Below are 17,197 nucleotides of genomic sequence, written 5' to 3'. Positions count from 1 at the left end.
TATTTCAATTTCTCCAGACACATAGGCTTGTTTACCTCCTTGAATAGCACAAAATATCGTAACTCTAGAGAGGTTTCACTTTCTAAAAAGACTCCAAAACTAAACAGCTTAAAAATATATTTGACTTTTTAGAAAAATAAGAAGTCATATGTAAACAAACTAGGCTTTCTATTGATCAAATAAAGGATTAATGTTCATCAACTTTCGTAACCAAAAAAGCAAAAGGAAAATAGAAAAGGGGTTCCAGACTGCTATTACAGATTAATTAGCTAATGAAAAGAAAATAACACAAATTTTAGCATGAAACCTAAATATAATTTGACATATTCCCACATGGGTCCTCCACCATGGCTAAATTTAACACATATCACATATGTTACGTTTTCCCCTTCAAAATCTACTTTCATTGTGTTAATTAAGTAAGATGCTTAAACATTAAAGAGAGATGATGATAAATTAAACAAATATTCTTATAATTAAGCTACTATTAAATATTTTTCTTAGGAGATGTGCAAAAATATTAAAAAGAAAGACATTACGGATCATAGGTGTAGCATAACCTTGCATTTACTAAAAAGGTACAACATTTCCTATTTATCCTCATGGGATTTTTTACTACGACGAATTAGTCGGGTTCGAAAATGGATATGGAATAGAAAAAAAAAAGTTGATTCTTTTAACTCTCAAAACGAATGTAAGTCCTTCAGAGTTAATTATCACTTCTCAAATGATCTCCGAGCTGGAAAGTTTGGAACTAATAATTAATGCCAACTAAGAAATCTTCCATCAGAAGGGGAAGGACTAGAAGTTCATTAAATTAGAGGCAAGCTGGAAGTCTTTTTTTTAATTTATTTATTTAAATAATGGATGAAGGAATTTTGAGATTGCCTTTAATGAAAATTTCATTTTGGCAATGTTGACATTAAAATATCGTAAGTGCTAAAACTAAGAAATGCATGCACCAAACGTTGTCGTGGGATAAGGTAGGATCCATCCAGCCTTAATTAGAAATTTCGAGTTTGAATTACGGCGTAGAAAACATCTTGTTAGGAAGCGCTTTCCCGTAAATGGACTTCATGCGGCATGAATTTAATTAATTAAGCTCGTACGGATCTGGACCAACTTTGAATGAAAAGTAAAAAAAAAAAAAAAAAATCCTTTGGTTAGAAAGGACAACCAGTGCACATTAAGCTTCAGTTATGCATGCGCGGGAGAAAAGGGTCAGACTAGTCTATTATATGAAACCTTACTTTATATTTTCGACAGAAGATGTCTTCACTGGATTCATAAATTTAAAATCTTAAATGTTATTGATCATCTTCAAAAAGCATGTAACAGAGAGCTTCTCAACAAACTTGTCACCAATATGAACAGTTCTAACTTTGAATAGCACTTTTTGAGCAAAGTCACCATCAAAACATCGAATTAATAAAGACATAACTTAATCATTAAGCATCATGAGTTTCTTGCATTTCAAAATTTGAGAAATTTCGCTATCCAATAATAAAAAGTTGAAATGCTACGATTAAAATTCAAGTAGACGCCATTCCAATTTAAAGAACTATAAAAACTTTGAATTCTCAATTGCTAACTACTATTTAATAACTATAATAAATATAAGATAATTTGTGAAACGATGAGTATAAATGATGGTAAATTTAAGATATATACTCCCTCCGTTAATTTTTATTTGTCCACTTTTAACTTTACACACCCCTTAAGAAATATAAATAGAGTGCATAATTTACCAATATAGTCATATTAATTGGTGCATATTTTTATTGAATTTGACAAATGATTTGAAGTGACAATTAATACTATGGGTATAACAGGAAAAAAGAAATTATTTTTTCTTGATGTGCTATAAATGACAAGTAAAAGTGAAAATTTATTTTTAGAATACCGGACAAGTAAAAATGAACGGAGGGAGTGATTTGTATATAGGAAAAAGGAGAAAAGAATATCCATCTTTTCTTTTATGATGAGGAAAAATAGATGGGTGTTTTTTTTTTTTTAAATCCCTTCTCCTAAATTAAAATAGTATTAAATTTATGATGACATGCCACTCATTTAGTTTTAAATTCGATAATTTTATATCAGAATGATAAAAGTCATTTTTCAATTTGTTGGAAAAAATAAGTAACAATAGGGGCATTTTGTTTAAGTTCACGTAGTTTAACTACATTTTTGGACCAAACTATGAACAGAGAACATTTTTGTTCAATTTCGCATAGTTTAAGGGCATAATTTACCCTTTTCCGATTTTTATATCGCGGGGAAATCAGTGTAGAGATTGTAGAGATCATTCAATTCAAAGATTTATGATATTCTAAATACATATTTTCCTTCAAAACTTATTTTTTGATCTGAATTTCAAAATTTATTTTTTGATCTGAATTTCCTTTTTTCTAGAAAGAAAAATATATAATGAATTAAGATTTTTTTTTTTTTTTTCACACACAAGTCACACGCGGAAAAACGAAAACCGTGACCTTCTCATTCTCACCTCTTCCTTCGTCTCTAAGACAAGCTTTCTACTTCAAACACATTTTATCCCAATTTTCTTTTCTTTATCAAAATTAAAAATGAAGGAAAAATAATTTGTTCAAAACTAATATATCTTTGAATCGTCTCTCTTTCCAATTTGGAAACAAATTCCATTGATTTTTCATATAAAATTAGCTTTCTTAAATGTCGAAATAGGTTCGCATATTGAAACGAGAGGGAGTATATCTTTGAATTGTCTCCATTTTTTTCCTATATAAAATTAGCTAGCAAGAATCCTATTTATTATAATTGTATGAAATCGACTTGACTATAAATTCAGGAACAGATTTAAACCTCAGTTACGCTTCACGTGAATCCATGCTCGTTTCGCAAAACTAGATATTGTACTCCATCCGCTTTAATTTATGTAAACCTATTTTCTTATTAGTCTATGCTGAAAACAATGATCTCTTTCTATATTTAAAAATAATTTACTAACCACACAAAATATACGTGACTCATTTAATATCACAAATTTAAAAGTCTCCTGTTCTTTTTTAAATATCGTATCTAGTCAAATAGGTTCACATAAACTGAAACAACGCATGGAGTATATATTTGTAGATTTGATGTAATATTATCTAGTGACACGCTATACTACGATAATATAGAATGATGGACTTAGTTGAATTATTTAACCCAAGAAATATGAATCAGTTCCCACTAAATACTTGTATATCAATCTATTCCTATATAAATTTGATCATAAATCCTACCAAATTAGTAGCCGTTTGGCCATAAAAATTATTCACTTGTTTCTGGAATTTTTTTTCACTTTTTTTACTTTTAGGCGTTTGGCCATAAATATTCGGAATACAACTCCGGAGTTGTATTCGAATCTCCAAAACAAGAAAAAACTTATTTTTTCAAAATTTTTTCACTTTTTTACACTACATTTCACAAAAAACTACAATTTCAAAAATTATGGCCAAACACAACTCCAACTTCAAAAATTCCAAAAAAAGTGAATTTATTTTTAATATTTATGGCCAAACGGCACCTTAAACTTCCAAAATCCTAACTAATTTTAATTTCTCGCAACTTTAATCCTAAGCTGAATTATTTAACCCAAGAAATAGGGATCAGTTCCCACTAAATGCTCCTATATCCGTCTTCGTATAAACTTGAAAGTCTATTCCTATATATAAATTTGATCATAAATCCTAACTCATTAAACTACTTAATAATCCAAATTAATTTTGATTTCCCACAACTTTAAATTATTTTTTCCGATAAAAAACATATATATATAATAATAATAAATTTATTTTTGTTTCACACACGTCATTCTCACTTCTTTTCCTTCGTCTCTAAGAGAAGAAAGAAACCTTTCTACTTCACCCCACCCCCCCACCCTCTACCCCACCCAACCCCAATCAAATAACCACCGTTGATTTCATCGGCGATGCATGAAATAGACGTTCACGATCTCTCCGATGACGCTGATTACGCTGCCTCTCTTCAGCAAGTAAGCAGCAATTAGTAATTTACAATGTTTAATTACGTATTTGTACATTCATTTATTAATTCGCAAAATCATGTGTTTATTATCTCAATCGTAAATTATTAATTTACTATGTTTAATTACGTATTTGTACATTCATTGATTGATTAATTAATTGCCGATTTTTTTTTTTTTATTATTATTTTGAGGGAACTGTGCTTAACTGCAACTAAGCAATTAGCGAAATCATGTTTCTCTTGTCGCTATATTAAAATCGTTAATTAGTACTTTGCAATGTTTAATTACGTATTTGCACATTGATTGATTTTACAGAAAAGGCTCAAATATGCCATTGAACTATCGGAAATGACTCATTTATGTCACTAGTCAATATTTTGGCTCATTTATGCTATCGTCGTTACCAAAATGGCTCATTCATGCCATTTTTCGCTAATACTGGTTTGATAATACTAGATATGACACGTGGCCTCAAATTAGAGGTCTACGTTGTTTAATTAAACCAGCCTAATTTTAAATCCCAAATCAATAAAAAAAATTGACCCAAATTAATGAAAAATGGCATGAATGAGCCATTTTGGTAACAACGATGGCATAAATGAGCCAAACTATTGTTCGATGGCATATTTGAGCCTTTTCCGTTGATTTTATGTTGAGCATTTTTTTGTGATTATTTTGAGGTTAAATTTAATCGTTGAGGACTTGAGGTGAAGTGGGTTTAACAGCTGATTATCTCATCGTTATATTCAAATTGTAAATTAGTACTATACAATGTTTAATTATGTTTGTGAGCATTTATTGAATCTTATGTTGAGCAGTTTTTTGATTTATTGCCGAATGTTTTGTGATTATTACTGTGTATGTTTATCTCATCGATATTTTCAATTCGTAAATTAGTACTTGTCAATGTTTATTTAGGTTTGTGTACATTTATTGAATCTCATATTGAGTAGTTTTTTGATTAATTGCTGAATTTTTTGTGATTGTTTTGAGGTTAAACTTGATGAACTGTGTTTAACTGCTGTTTTTATTACTGTGTATGTTTATCTCATCGTTATATTCAAAATCGTTAATTAGTACTATATAATGTTTAATTACGTATTTGTACATTGATTGAAAATCTTATGTTGAGCTTTTTTTGATTTATTGCTGAATTTTTTGTGATTATTACTGTGGATGTTTGTCTCATCGTTATGTTCAAATTGTAACTTATTAGTACTTTCTCAATGTTTAATTACGTATTAGTACATTGATTGATTAATATTCTGAGAGTCTTTTTCGGTTAATTGCTGATTTTGTGGTTATTTTGAGGTTAAATTGAACTTGATTGTTGAGGACTTGAAGTGAACTGTGTATGTTTATCTCATGGTTACATTTAAATAGTAAAATTAGTATTTTGCAATGTTTATTTATGTTTGTGTGCATTGATTGAATCTTATATTGAGCAGTTTTTTGATTAGTTGCTGAACTTTTTGTGATTATTTTGAGGTTAAACTTGATGAACTGTGTTCAGCAAGTAAGCAATTACAATTCACAATTCGTGAAATCATGTTTATCTCATTGCTGTATTCAATTCGTTAATTAGCACTTTACGTGTTTATTTACGTACTTGTATGATGATTGAATCTTTTGTTAAGCAATTTTTCGATTAGTTGCCAAATTTTTTGTGATTATTTTGAGGTTGAAATCGACTATTACTACTATATCGTTATATTCAAATTGTAAATACGTACTTTACAATGGTCAATTACGTTTGTGTGCATTGATTGATTTTATGTTGAGCATCTTTTGATTAATTGTTGAACTTTTTGTGATTATTTTGAGGTTAAATTAAACTTGATTGTTGAGGACTTGCTGATTACTAGTGTGTATGTATATCTTATCGGTACATTCAAATTGTAAATTAGTACTATACAATGTTTAATTACGCATTTATACAATGATTGAATCTTATGTTGAGCTTTTTAGGATTAGATGCCGAGTTTTTGTGATTTTTTTTTTTTTTAATTACATGGGGTAAGGGAAGGGGAAATGGGGGAGGGGATTACAACGTGGGGATTCGAATCCTCACCGGGCGAAAGTTCAAGTAGCCAACCAACTGAGCTACTAGATCCCTACAGTTTTTTGTGATTATTTTGAGGTTAAACTTGATTATTGAGGACTTGAGGTGAACTGTGTTTAACTGCTGAACAGGATTAAAACTTCAGAAAAGTTTTATTTGTGCATATGCTGTGTAATTTTCCTAATTTTATTATGAAAATTAAGCAGGCCATCTTGTACTTTCATGCTAGTCGTCATAGTATTATTCTTGTAGTTCCTGTCTACTATCTGTTGTTTCTTGTACTTTGATTATCGTATTACTTTGTGGTAGTTATGGCTCCTTTTTTCAGTCAGCTTTATCATGCTTTTATAGGAATTTGCTATTGCTTTATACTGCTTTGAATTGCTTGTTATTATGCCGAGGGTCTACCGGAAACAGCCTCTCTACCTCCCAAGGTAGGGGTAAGGTCTGCATACACTCTACCCTCCCCATGCCCTACTTTGTGGGATTTCACTGGGTAAGTTGTTGTTATAATTAAGTAGGCCATCTATAGTATTAAGATCCCTTAGTCATTGCGGTTCAATTATTTGTCAGAAGCAATTAAGCAGGCGTCCTTAGCGTTACTATACCATCCTTATTACTTGAGGTGAACTGTGGTTAACTGGTGATTATTACTGTATATTCGGAGAAGTTGAATTTGTGCGTATGCTTTGTAAGTTGCCTAATATTATGATGACAATTAAGCAGGCCATATGTAGTATTACTTTCGCTTTGTTATTACGGTTTGATTATATATTAGCACCAATTAAGCAGGCCGTTATTAGCATTACTATACCTTCCTTAGTCGTTGTGGTTTAGCTACTTGTCAGGACCCAATTAAGCAGACGTTCATAGCATTACTATACCTTCCTTCGCCCATGCAATTTGGTTATTTGTAAGGATAGGTTTAGCTTCCATGTGTTCAGAAGCCCTTAGCCAAAAGAGCCAACCAGTTCTATTAGTAACTGGGCATTTGGATCCTTGGGGACAATTATAATTTTCAATAGATTGGTGAGGCCCTAATGACTGTCGATGGAGTCTATCCCATTTTATATTGTGCGAGCTGTACCTACCATCTTTTTTTAGATCGATATCAACAATGCAGTTCATCCAGCGTAAACGTAATTATAGAGCTCTGAAACAATAATACTTGAACAAACTAAATATTGAATTGAATCTTGCCAGCCTCTAGTGGTGGTTATAGTTATTTTTGTACTTGCTGATTTATTTTCCATTTACTTTTTAAATTAAGAAATGAAAGAGAACAAATAACTCAGCTTATTGGAAGAATCTCATAATTTGATTATGCATGACTATTTTATGTCACTAGCATGATCACATGACGAATGTGGAGGGGAAGCACGTTTTTTGTTTGATATATTAGTTATTAATATGAGATGATGCTAATTTTTCTTTTACTATGAAATGACGTATTGATTTGGTTTCTTGTCTGTGGGGATATGCATTAGGGTTCGGCGAGCATGAATAGGAGTGAAAGCAGTAAGCAGAGTTCATCAGGTGAACAAGAAGGTGCTGAAATAGTGTTTTTGAAAGATAACGTGGCAATTCATCCGACTCAGTATGCTTCAGAGAGGATCAGTGGTCGACTAAAGCTGATCAAACAAGGAGGCTCTCTGCTTATGGTATACATCAACTCTTATGCTAATAATCTGCACTAAAATCTCAAATCTTTGATTACAGACAATGAGGATCATTTTCCTTTTTCTATTATGAGCAATCTGAAGTTTTCCTATTGCAAAGGTTTCAAGCTTTTTTGAAGTTTCAGAAAATAATTTGGTCTAGGGACAGAACATGGATAAATATTAGTGTTAAATGTGGATTATCCTCTCAAGTACATTGTTTTGTGATATATCTGGACTAAGGTGAAACTATTTCCTTTCTACTTCCGAACTATCAAAAGTTTCGATAAAGTGACAAATATACCCTATTTCAACACTGCCTTTTTTTTTTTTTTTTTTGCCTTTATTTTCCTTCTGGAATTTTTTCTCTAGTCTGGTTAGAATTTCTTTATGGCAAAGGTTTTTATGGTCCAACATGTGGTGCTTTTGAGGGAGAGTAGGTTCACAACTGGCTCAACTCTCATTTTAGGTGAACGTACTGGTCGATACTTGATAGTTTGGAAAGAGAAACAATGTTTCATTTTTGGTGCATAACCATAGGAGGTTATGTTCAAGTTATGAGGTAGGTGATTCAATGTTCCACAAACTGAAAAGTCGAGGGCCAAACACAGGAAAACAAAGGAATAAACAAAAGATTCAATCCTAAATAATAATATGGAGATGGAATTGAGACAGTTCTTAAATGGTCACATTCCATTGTTGTGGAAGTATGTTGCACACACATGTGCTTTGCTTTTATGGAGATGGAATTGAGACAGTAAATGGTCACATTCCATTGTTGTGGAAGTATGTAAAGGATGTAAAGAGTTGGGTTATTTAAATATTGATGTGGTTACATAGCAAAATGTGCATAAAGTAAGAAGAGGTTTCCAGCGTTGCTGTCACATAAAACAAGGAGAAGGAGAGGGGGTGGGGGTGCAGTGTTACTAACATTTGCAGCACGTATTAAATCTTTGGCTTTACACTGCTATTTTGAAATTAAATTGGTTTTTGTGTGACAGACTTGGATTCCATATAAAGGGCAAAGCTCGAGTGCGAGGTTGTCTGAAAAAGGTTGGGTTAATTATCTTTAATGTAACCCAGAGGAAAGAGCAGCTTTGTGCAGCGATTTTTCCATTGGCTGTTGTTTAATGGTTGTTCTTTATATATCTTGGTGCAGATAAGAGTCTTTACACTATACGAGCAGTTCCATTCTCCGATGTTAGATCAATTCGCCGACACACTCCCACCCTGGGGTGGCAATATGTTATTGTAGTTTTGTCATCAGGTATCTTACTGGGCTGTATTTCACTAGTGATTCTGTTTCGTCCTAGTAAATTAGAAATGCTGTTTTTATAGAAAGTGGTGCACACAACAAATTCTTTTTAGTGGTTGGCATGTATGAAATATCTATTTGAATTAAGCTCGTTCTTTTTAATGATTCTCTGTTGTTTCTGAATATATTTTACTTTCTTTGACAACCCTCTTTAGTCATCACTAAGAATAGCTTAATTGGTGGTTCGTCCTGTTTCAGAGAAATGCTATGATATCATCATGATTCCTGTTTCTTTCCCAATCCGCATTGTGTAGTTAGACATATTCTACTACCCAACATTTCCCCGAGGAAATCATGATGATTGAAGTCAATTCTTCTTAGAATCTTACAAGGCATATATATTTTTCTTGATGGATAGATTCTTGTATGCTATCTACCTTATGATATTTCCCCATAGCTTTTTAGTAGATTCTTTATAATTTTGTTATCATCATATTGTCGTTTTGTTGAATGTTGTTATTGCATCTTGAGTTTATTTCCTACATCCATCACTTGCAGGACTAGCATTTCCTCCGCTTTATTTCTACAATGGTGGTGTCCGGGAGTTTCTTGCAACAATTAAGCAGCATGCTTATCTTGTGAGGTGGACTTATGTGTACTTTTATACATTGTCTTTGTCATTTTCATGACTAAGCAATTCTCTAATAAACCAAATTCATCTCTTCCTTTTTGATTTTTTGGTCAGAGTTCATAAACTGAGAGTAGAAGGTAAAACTAGATATCCACGAATGAGTTGATGCTTGATGATAAATTTAAGATACCGATAACAGTAATAAATAAATTAAAATCCATGTCGTATGAAGATCTAATAAGTTGCTTCTTTCTTTTGGTTGATGAAAGAGACTTTTGGGAAAACAAAAACAATATAAGGATATGATAGATGGAAGGGTAAGGTCATTTCCAGGTGCTAGTGTGTGGTGTTACCTCTAGGTAGACATTCAATGGTAATCCAGCTGAATTGCAGGTACACCAATTATGAATTCTTTTCAACTTTTTAAAGTAGCTGAACTACAGGTAGACCAACTACCAGTTCTTTCCAGGTTTAACTGATGCTAATTGCTAGCCTCAAAAAGTATATTTTTTCATACTACTATAAATTTGGGATCTCAGTGTGTTCTCATTCCAATATTTCTTTTTGCATTGAACTAGTAGTGGGAGAGATAAACTTGATTTTCTAGATGAAGGCCTTTCCGTTCTTACTGGTGAGTTGTATTTTTCCAGGTCAGCTGATGATGCTAATGTATTTCTTGTCAACGACTTTCAAGATCCACTCCAGGTGTGACCAGTGTTGATCAGTCATTCATTTAACCAGTGTAACTGCTTTTGTGAGGAGCTTCATCATGATTCATGAATCCTCACTTCTGCTTATATTTGATTTGCTTCTTACAGAGAACTCTCTCCTCCTTGGAGCTTCCTAGAGCTGTATCTGTAACTAACAGTCCATCTTCAGCTGCTGCACCTAGTGGATCCCCATCTAGCTGGACGGATGGGGAAACTTTTGATAGAAATTCTGCAGTTGCTCAACAAAATACCAGGCAAAGACAAAAACATAATGATCCTGCTCGTGATTTGTCAATTCAAGTACTAGAGAAATTTTCTCTTGTGACCAGATTTGCTCGTGAAACAACATCACAACTTTTTCGTGAAGCTCAGGGTGATGGTTTCATCCCTAATGACAGGAGGAAGCATGACGAAAAAACACATGATTATCCTCGCATTGCCGAATCGAATGATGGTCAGAAGCTGCCTGAGGAAGTTCCAGTGCCTGAAGATCCCTTGGAGGTGAGTAACTTACATATAATTAACCTTTGTTTCTGCATTTATATCAGATGGTTGTACACTTACATTATTAGTCCGGGGTTTTGCCAAAAGCCTTTTTCATTTTTATAGATGTGTATGTCAGTGTAGTGATAATTGTGGGACTTAGAGAACCTTAGAACTCCTATGTACGTTAATTTAAATTTCTTAGTATTGTAATGAAACAGGGCCATATGGAGCATAATGAGCAAGGAGGATTCATATGGCCGTCGGCCAATTAGTCTGGCATGTGGCTTAGTGTATTCTTAGTGTTGGTGTTTTTGTTGATTTTCCTAAAAGGTTATCCTTTTTATCAAAATGGTAAAGCTGGTCATACTCAAGAACTAATTATTGGAAAATCAGTTTGCCTTATAGTATGAGTTGACAAGACTTTTAAATGTACTGTCCAGAAATAATTAGACATCAGTGGTATGGGAAGATGAAACGTAATTAATTATACTTCACTCCTTATTTATCAGAAAAAAGAGTTCAATTTAAGTCCTTTGACTTTCATGTTTTCCTTGAGTGATATAACGTCCTTCAAAATTGACTATAACTTTTTTCCTAGCCCATCCACAGTGACGAATTCAATCTCCTTTCTTGATGTTTTGGAATGTTTGTTTAGCCCAACTCCAGGTCAGATAGAGAACTAGAGAAGGATGAAGTATTTGATATGTTCTTTTATTGGTAAAAAATATATAAGGTTTGCTTCCTTCAGCGGCATGCCCTAGTCATAAACAACTACTCCATTAAGCTTGAGAATTGTTTTTCAAATTATAGTTTATTGCCTAAGCTCCTTGTAAAAAAATAAAAATAATAGTTTATTGCCTAAGCTACCGACATTATGAATATATCTAGATTCTAGCAAGGGTGGTGATTCAAAGTAGCTCACCTTGTGTGCTGTCCGGAGTCCAAACCCTCATCATGTAGGTGGGGGTTCGTTTCCCCATAAGATTAATCCCTTCCCGGCTCCCGCATGTCCCCCTCCCATTCACCCCTATGTAATAAAAAAAAAAAAAAAAAAATCTTAGCAAGGGCAGCCTGAGTTGTTTCAAGATTCCTGTTCTCCTTTTTTATTTTAGTAGTTCAACAAGTTATAATTGCATTTAGTCCTCTGTCTGCCTTTTTTTTTTTTTTAATCTATGCCAGTTTTTTTCTGCAGTTTGACAAATTGTCACTAGTTTGGGGAAAGCCACGGCAGCCTCCCTTGGGCACAGAAGAGGTAGAGAGCTATCTTTTTTGTCTAATTTTCAATTTGCACCTGTAAAATGCTACTAGTACAACTGCTAGTAGGCCCAAGAAAAACTTTCAACATTCATTTCATGTCTTATCTCATTTTGTTCTAATTGCCATAGTCACTTGTGCATGTGCCTTGAAGTTTATATTTGTAATTTTTTGCATGAATTTTAACAAATTGTGGGTTTTGCTATTTAAGCCTATTGTTGTGATTGCATTCACAACTAAGTTCCTCATGTTTTGCTCCTTATGCAGTGGTCTTCTTTCCTGGACTCCGAAGGGAGAGTCACAGACTCGGAAGTAGTAAGAAAGAGGATATTTTACGGAGGAGTTGAACAAGGTCTACGTAAAGAGGTTTGTCTTTGTAAAGATCCACCCCACCCCACATCCGTTTCTCTGAGCATGAATAGACATATATGACCTTATGGCAGGTGTGGCGATTTCTATTGGGATACCATTCATATGATTCAACTTATGCAGAGAGGGAGTACCTTGTGTCTGTCAAAAAGTCGGAATACGAAACAATAAAAAACCAGTGGAAGGTTTGTCATATTCTTACCTCTGGCATGGGCGATTGAAAAGTAAAATGGTTGTGATTCCTTAAATACTCAATTTTTCTAGGAGTTTTCCATCAATTAGTAAAATGCTATCACTTGAAACAAATGAGTAGGCGGTAGTTTATATTTTAGATCACTTTAGGTGCTATAAAATTCTTTTATTATTACTTTTGTTTTGATCCTCTTGTAATTTTGATGTCTCTGCAGTTGTCTATTTGATATCTGGGGGTTTGTCCTTCCTCTAATACAAAGACTGGCTTGCTTTAATACTTCTACTGATTTTCATGTTGATGCTGATGCTGCAATAACCTGATTTACTAATATATATATATATATATATTGATTGATCATAGTTAACCTAATTTGAAAAAACAAGGTTATAAGTATTCTTGGAGACCTTAAACAGATCGTTGAGGAGCTTGGAAAAAATTGATTTTCTGGACCTTTGTTCCTGTAGTTTGTTCGCTAGTATGAGATATTAGTTTCATGTAAAGGATCAAAGAATTGAGTAATTTATTTTTTGGATTTGATATTTCATTTGGAAAGTGTATCTCTATGTTTTCCTATTGTCCAAAAGGCTCCTATGACAAGAAGATGTCTCTGAGATATTTTTCGTTAAAAATGTAGTTTTAAATCTAATGTTTACTGACTTCTCTCTGCAGAGCATCTCTAAGGAGCAGGCGAAAAGATTCACCAAATTCCGAGAGAGGAAAGGCCTTATTGACAAAGATGTGGTATGTCTCAAATTTGTCCATTTTCGCTGGCCTATAAATGATGCTGTTTGAGAACCAAAATGCATGTTTACATCCTTGCAATTCACAACCAGTGATACTACTAAATCCACTACTATTAGGTATTAATATTTTTATTACAAGGCAGAAAAGCTGATATTTTTTGTTCTTCTTCCCTTGTTCTTTCTTATTTGATATATAAGGTGAGGACTGATCGGTCAATTTCATTCTATGATGGGGATGACAGCCCAAACATTAAATGTCTGCGTGATATACTGCTGACATACTCGTTCTACAATTTTGATTTGGGTTACTGTCAGGTAACTTCTTCCTATAAGCTTAACTGTGTCCCTCTTTGCTGATCAATATGTTCACAATGTAATACAAACAATTTGATCACATGTGACATCCCTGCTACATACATGTTTTTGAATTTCTGCATTCTTATTCTTCTCGTCTGTTGCTACCCATTTGTTTCTTCTTTTTCGTTTTCTCTTTGTGGCCAAGATAGGATGACTTGAGCTTGATCATTTGACTATTGGACGGTTGCACTCAGTCCAAGATTGATGTTAATTCTGTCCAGACATCATCAGTAGATCTCTGGGAGAATAACTGTGAAAAAAATGAAAAAAAAAAACTAAACTAGAGAGTTCTAATTTCTTTTTCTATTCAATTCTAACTCTGAGAATTCTGCATTAAGCTGGAGATTGTTTTCTCTTAATCGGAAGATTTTCGAATTAAATATGTTCTCCTTAAGATTGCTTTAACACTTCTAGGGTTTTGGCAATAATGGAGCGGCAAGAATTATGTCATTTTTGCATGTCTATTACTTACCACTGTCAAATGTCATGATACTTGACCTTCTTTGCAACTATTTTATCTATTATTGGAAGACACAGTGTTCAGATTCTATGTAATTTATGGTACATGTCCTATCTCATATTACCAAGCCTATCTTATTGATTGTCATTTGATTTCTCATCTTTCCAAAAATCAGTTTGCTGGTGTGATATTGACCATGGTACCAATCTCTATCCTATTGTGGGACAGTGGAAGCCCTTTTTGCTCAAATGTTCTGTGTGCAACTTAATACCTCTTCCTTTTCTTTCACGGTTTCTCACTGATTGATAAACAAAACATTCTATTCTCTCGAGTTGCAGGGTATGAGTGATCTCCTTTCACCAATATTGTATGTCATGGGAGATGAATCAGAATCTTTTTGGTGCTTTGTGGCGTTGATGGAACGACTAGGACCAAACTTTAACCGTGACCAAAATGGAATGCACTCTCAGCTTTTTGCACTATCAAAGGTTCTGTTCCTCTCTCGCTCTTTCTATTTTTTATCTCTCTCCCCCCACGCTCTCTTGTTGCCAGTTCCTGAAGGTCTCCCAGTGAACCTCAAAACAGATAGTTCACATGACCAGAGATCTAAGGGGATTGAAGAGAGTGTTCTGCCTGCACAAATTCCGAACTTTTATGTCATAACCACGTATGACTGTATTGTTCTTGCTTTCTGTGTCTCCGGAATAATAGTACCCGTACAGGAGTTGGCATGTGTTTATTTCCCAAACATGTCCAAGAACGCCATAGAGTAAAATAAAGTGCTGATAAGTCCTAGGTAATAGGATTTGATTGAGGTCTGTCTATTTGGTGTTATCCCTCCACGTTGAGTATGTCTTAGCTGTAAAATAGCAAGTGCCTTTAGAAATTGAGTTTTATTCCAATAAAAGATTATTGAGTTTTGGGGGTCAAATGGAGGATTAGAATCTCACCACTGTTGATACACATTCATTGTATTTATGATATCTAATGCACCTGTTTATCTAGATATTGTAGCAAATGGTTGTTCAGCGAGTGAATAGTTCCATGCCGTCACCCGTTCTTCCTTGTTTCCATTCTTTCCAATGCTCTGCAGTTATATTTTATACTCCCTCCGTCCCAATTTATGAGGCACCATTTGACTAGGCACGGAGTTTAAAAAATAAAGAAAGACGTTTGAAACTTGTGGTGTAAAATGAGCCTTAGACATTTGTGGGTCTATAAAATCATCTCATTAAGGGTAAAATGAGAATTGTAAAGTTAAATTATTTCTAAATAGAGAATGGTGACATTCTTTATGGGACAAATTAAAAGGAAAGTGGGGGATAGAGGGAGTACTTGTTTTGTTAATTATACCTTTCGGGCTGGTAAATGTTTGCTGTCCTACGAAAAATAACGTTCTTACTGTGTTTTTGCAGTTGGTGGAGTTGTTGGACAGCCCTCTGCATAATTACTTCAAACAGAAGGATTGCTTGAATTATTTCTTCTGCTTCCGATGGGTTCTTATTCAATTCAAAAGGCAAGCAGTAGTAATCCTAAAATGTTTCATATCTTGTCAGCCATCCGATATATGATGTACTTCGTTATATAAGAAAGAGAGAAAATATGAATTATGTAAATTCTCTTTCTTGCTTACCCACCATAGTAAACTGTGCTGGGAGACACTATCATTGAGTTACTGTTTTGGTTCCTCTGGTGTCTGAGTGCAGTTCTCTTTTCTCAAATCCTGTACTACTTTCTCTACCATCAGCCTTGGGTTGTTACTAGATATATGCATCAATTCGCTGGTCCAGTTTGCTGCTTTAATTCATTTTCCCGTATTTGCTTTGTAGTTTTTTTGTTTATTTATTCATATCTTGTCTTTTGTAGGGAGTTTGAATTTGAAAAGACTATGCGATTGTGGGAGGTATTATGGACGCATTATGGGAGTGAGCACCTTCATCTGTATGTCTGTGTCGCAATTCTGAAAAGATATCTCAGCAAAATAATGGGAGAGGAGATGGATTTCGACACACTACTGAAGTTTATCAATGAGCTGAGCGGTCATATCGACCTTGATGCTATCCTCAGGGATGCAGAGGCTCTGTGTATATGTGCCGGTGAGAATGGTGAATCTTGCATTCCTCCCGGAACTCCACCTTCATTACCAATTGATGATGCTTCAATGTACTATCAACAGGATGACGATGATGTACTATAATTACTTGTTTTGGTGTAAATTCTTTTAGTTCGATGAATGACCTTCATAGTTAACGATATCTTTTCTCGTGCATATACTGAATTCATGTAAAGAGAATGAAATAGATTTCTTTTGCCAGCAATCTTCTATCACGTCAGTTTTTAGACCATGGCTTTGGTCCTCGTCTTGCAGTGCTTCGACTTTTATTCTTTAAATTTTCGTCCCAAGGTTCAGATGAAGCAATAATGAGAGCTGGGAGAGTATATAATGACGGTTGAAGAATATAATTGATAACGTTCGCTTCATTTTATGTGTATCTGTTTAGCTGGACATGAAGCTTAGAAAGAAATGGACCTTTGGAATGTGGCATGATATAACACTTGTGTGGCTACGGAAACTTGTCATTAAGACTAAATGAGAAGTTTAAATCAAATTGTTTTCGAATGTAGAAAGGAAATATGCTCACACAAAGTGGATCAGAGAGTGTTTTATATTTTGTTCTAAAAAGATTTTGAACAAGTTTGTGATTTAAAATAAATGTTGACTGGTAAGCTGACCTTCCTAGTTCCCTTCAATCATATAGGAGGAAGAAGAACTATAAGAAATCAACATGACTAAAATAACACTATATATGAAAAGTGAAAACTTTAGGAAACTTAACACCAACAAAATAAGAATGAAGCTCTGAAGTATTAGGTGAAATTCGCCTCAGGCTTTGGTCTAGTTGTAAGAGCATATGACATGATGTCCGAGTTAAACGCACAGCACAGGTTCAAGTTCTATTAAATTCCTTTATCAGAATCCGGGCTCTGGCGCTACTTAGGAATTGTTTTA

The 17,197-nt window shown here is 33.9% G+C and overlaps 1 protein-coding gene across 2 annotated transcripts; it reads left to right on the top strand.

The window, feature by feature from the left end:
* Positions 1-3,833: 3,833 nt before the first annotated feature.
* Positions 3,834-16,532, top strand: LOC132030831 (uncharacterized). Of its 2 annotated transcripts, XM_059420592.1 has the most exons (16): positions 3,834-4,015; positions 7,559-7,732; positions 8,731-8,782; positions 8,889-8,996; positions 9,543-9,627; positions 10,266-10,320; positions 10,434-10,579; positions 10,655-10,826; positions 12,004-12,063; positions 12,333-12,431; positions 12,509-12,619; positions 13,297-13,368; positions 13,569-13,685; positions 14,526-14,675; positions 15,603-15,703; positions 16,054-16,532. In XM_059420592.1, exons 1-16 carry the CDS (start codon positions 3,953-3,955, stop codon positions 16,382-16,384), a joined length of 1,896 nt encoding a protein of 631 aa, XP_059276575.1. In that variant the 5' UTR covers positions 3,834-3,952; the 3' UTR covers positions 16,385-16,532. The 2 variants fall into 2 exon arrangements, with proteins under 2 accessions (XP_059276575.1, XP_059276574.1); XM_059420591.1 differs by having other exon boundaries at positions 10,434-10,826.
* The last annotated feature ends 665 nt before the right edge of the window (positions 16,533-17,197 follow it).

Source organism: Lycium ferocissimum, chromosome 9 (assembly GCF_029784015.1).
Source record: "Lycium ferocissimum isolate CSIRO_LF1 chromosome 9, AGI_CSIRO_Lferr_CH_V1, whole genome shotgun sequence".
In the NCBI taxonomy this organism is placed as follows: domain Eukaryota; kingdom Viridiplantae; phylum Streptophyta; class Magnoliopsida; order Solanales; family Solanaceae; genus Lycium; species Lycium ferocissimum.
This window is presented reverse-complemented; position numbering and strand designations above follow the sequence as displayed.

What these genes read in the sequence shown, in the direction of transcription:
- LOC132030831 (XM_059420591.1), top strand. Translation starts at nt 3,953, where the DNA reads ATGCATGAAATAGACGTTCACGATCTCTCCGATGACGCTGATTACGCT. An exon ending in CAGCATGCTTATCTTGTGAG is followed by an intron (nt 9,628 to 10,265) that starts GTGGACTTATGT and finishes GTATTTTTCCAG; the next exon opens with GTCAGCTGATGATGCTAATG. An exon ending in AGCTTTTTGCACTATCAAAG is followed by an intron (nt 14,676 to 15,602) that starts GTTCTGTTCCTC and finishes GTGTTTTTGCAG; the next exon opens with TTGGTGGAGTTGTTGGACAG.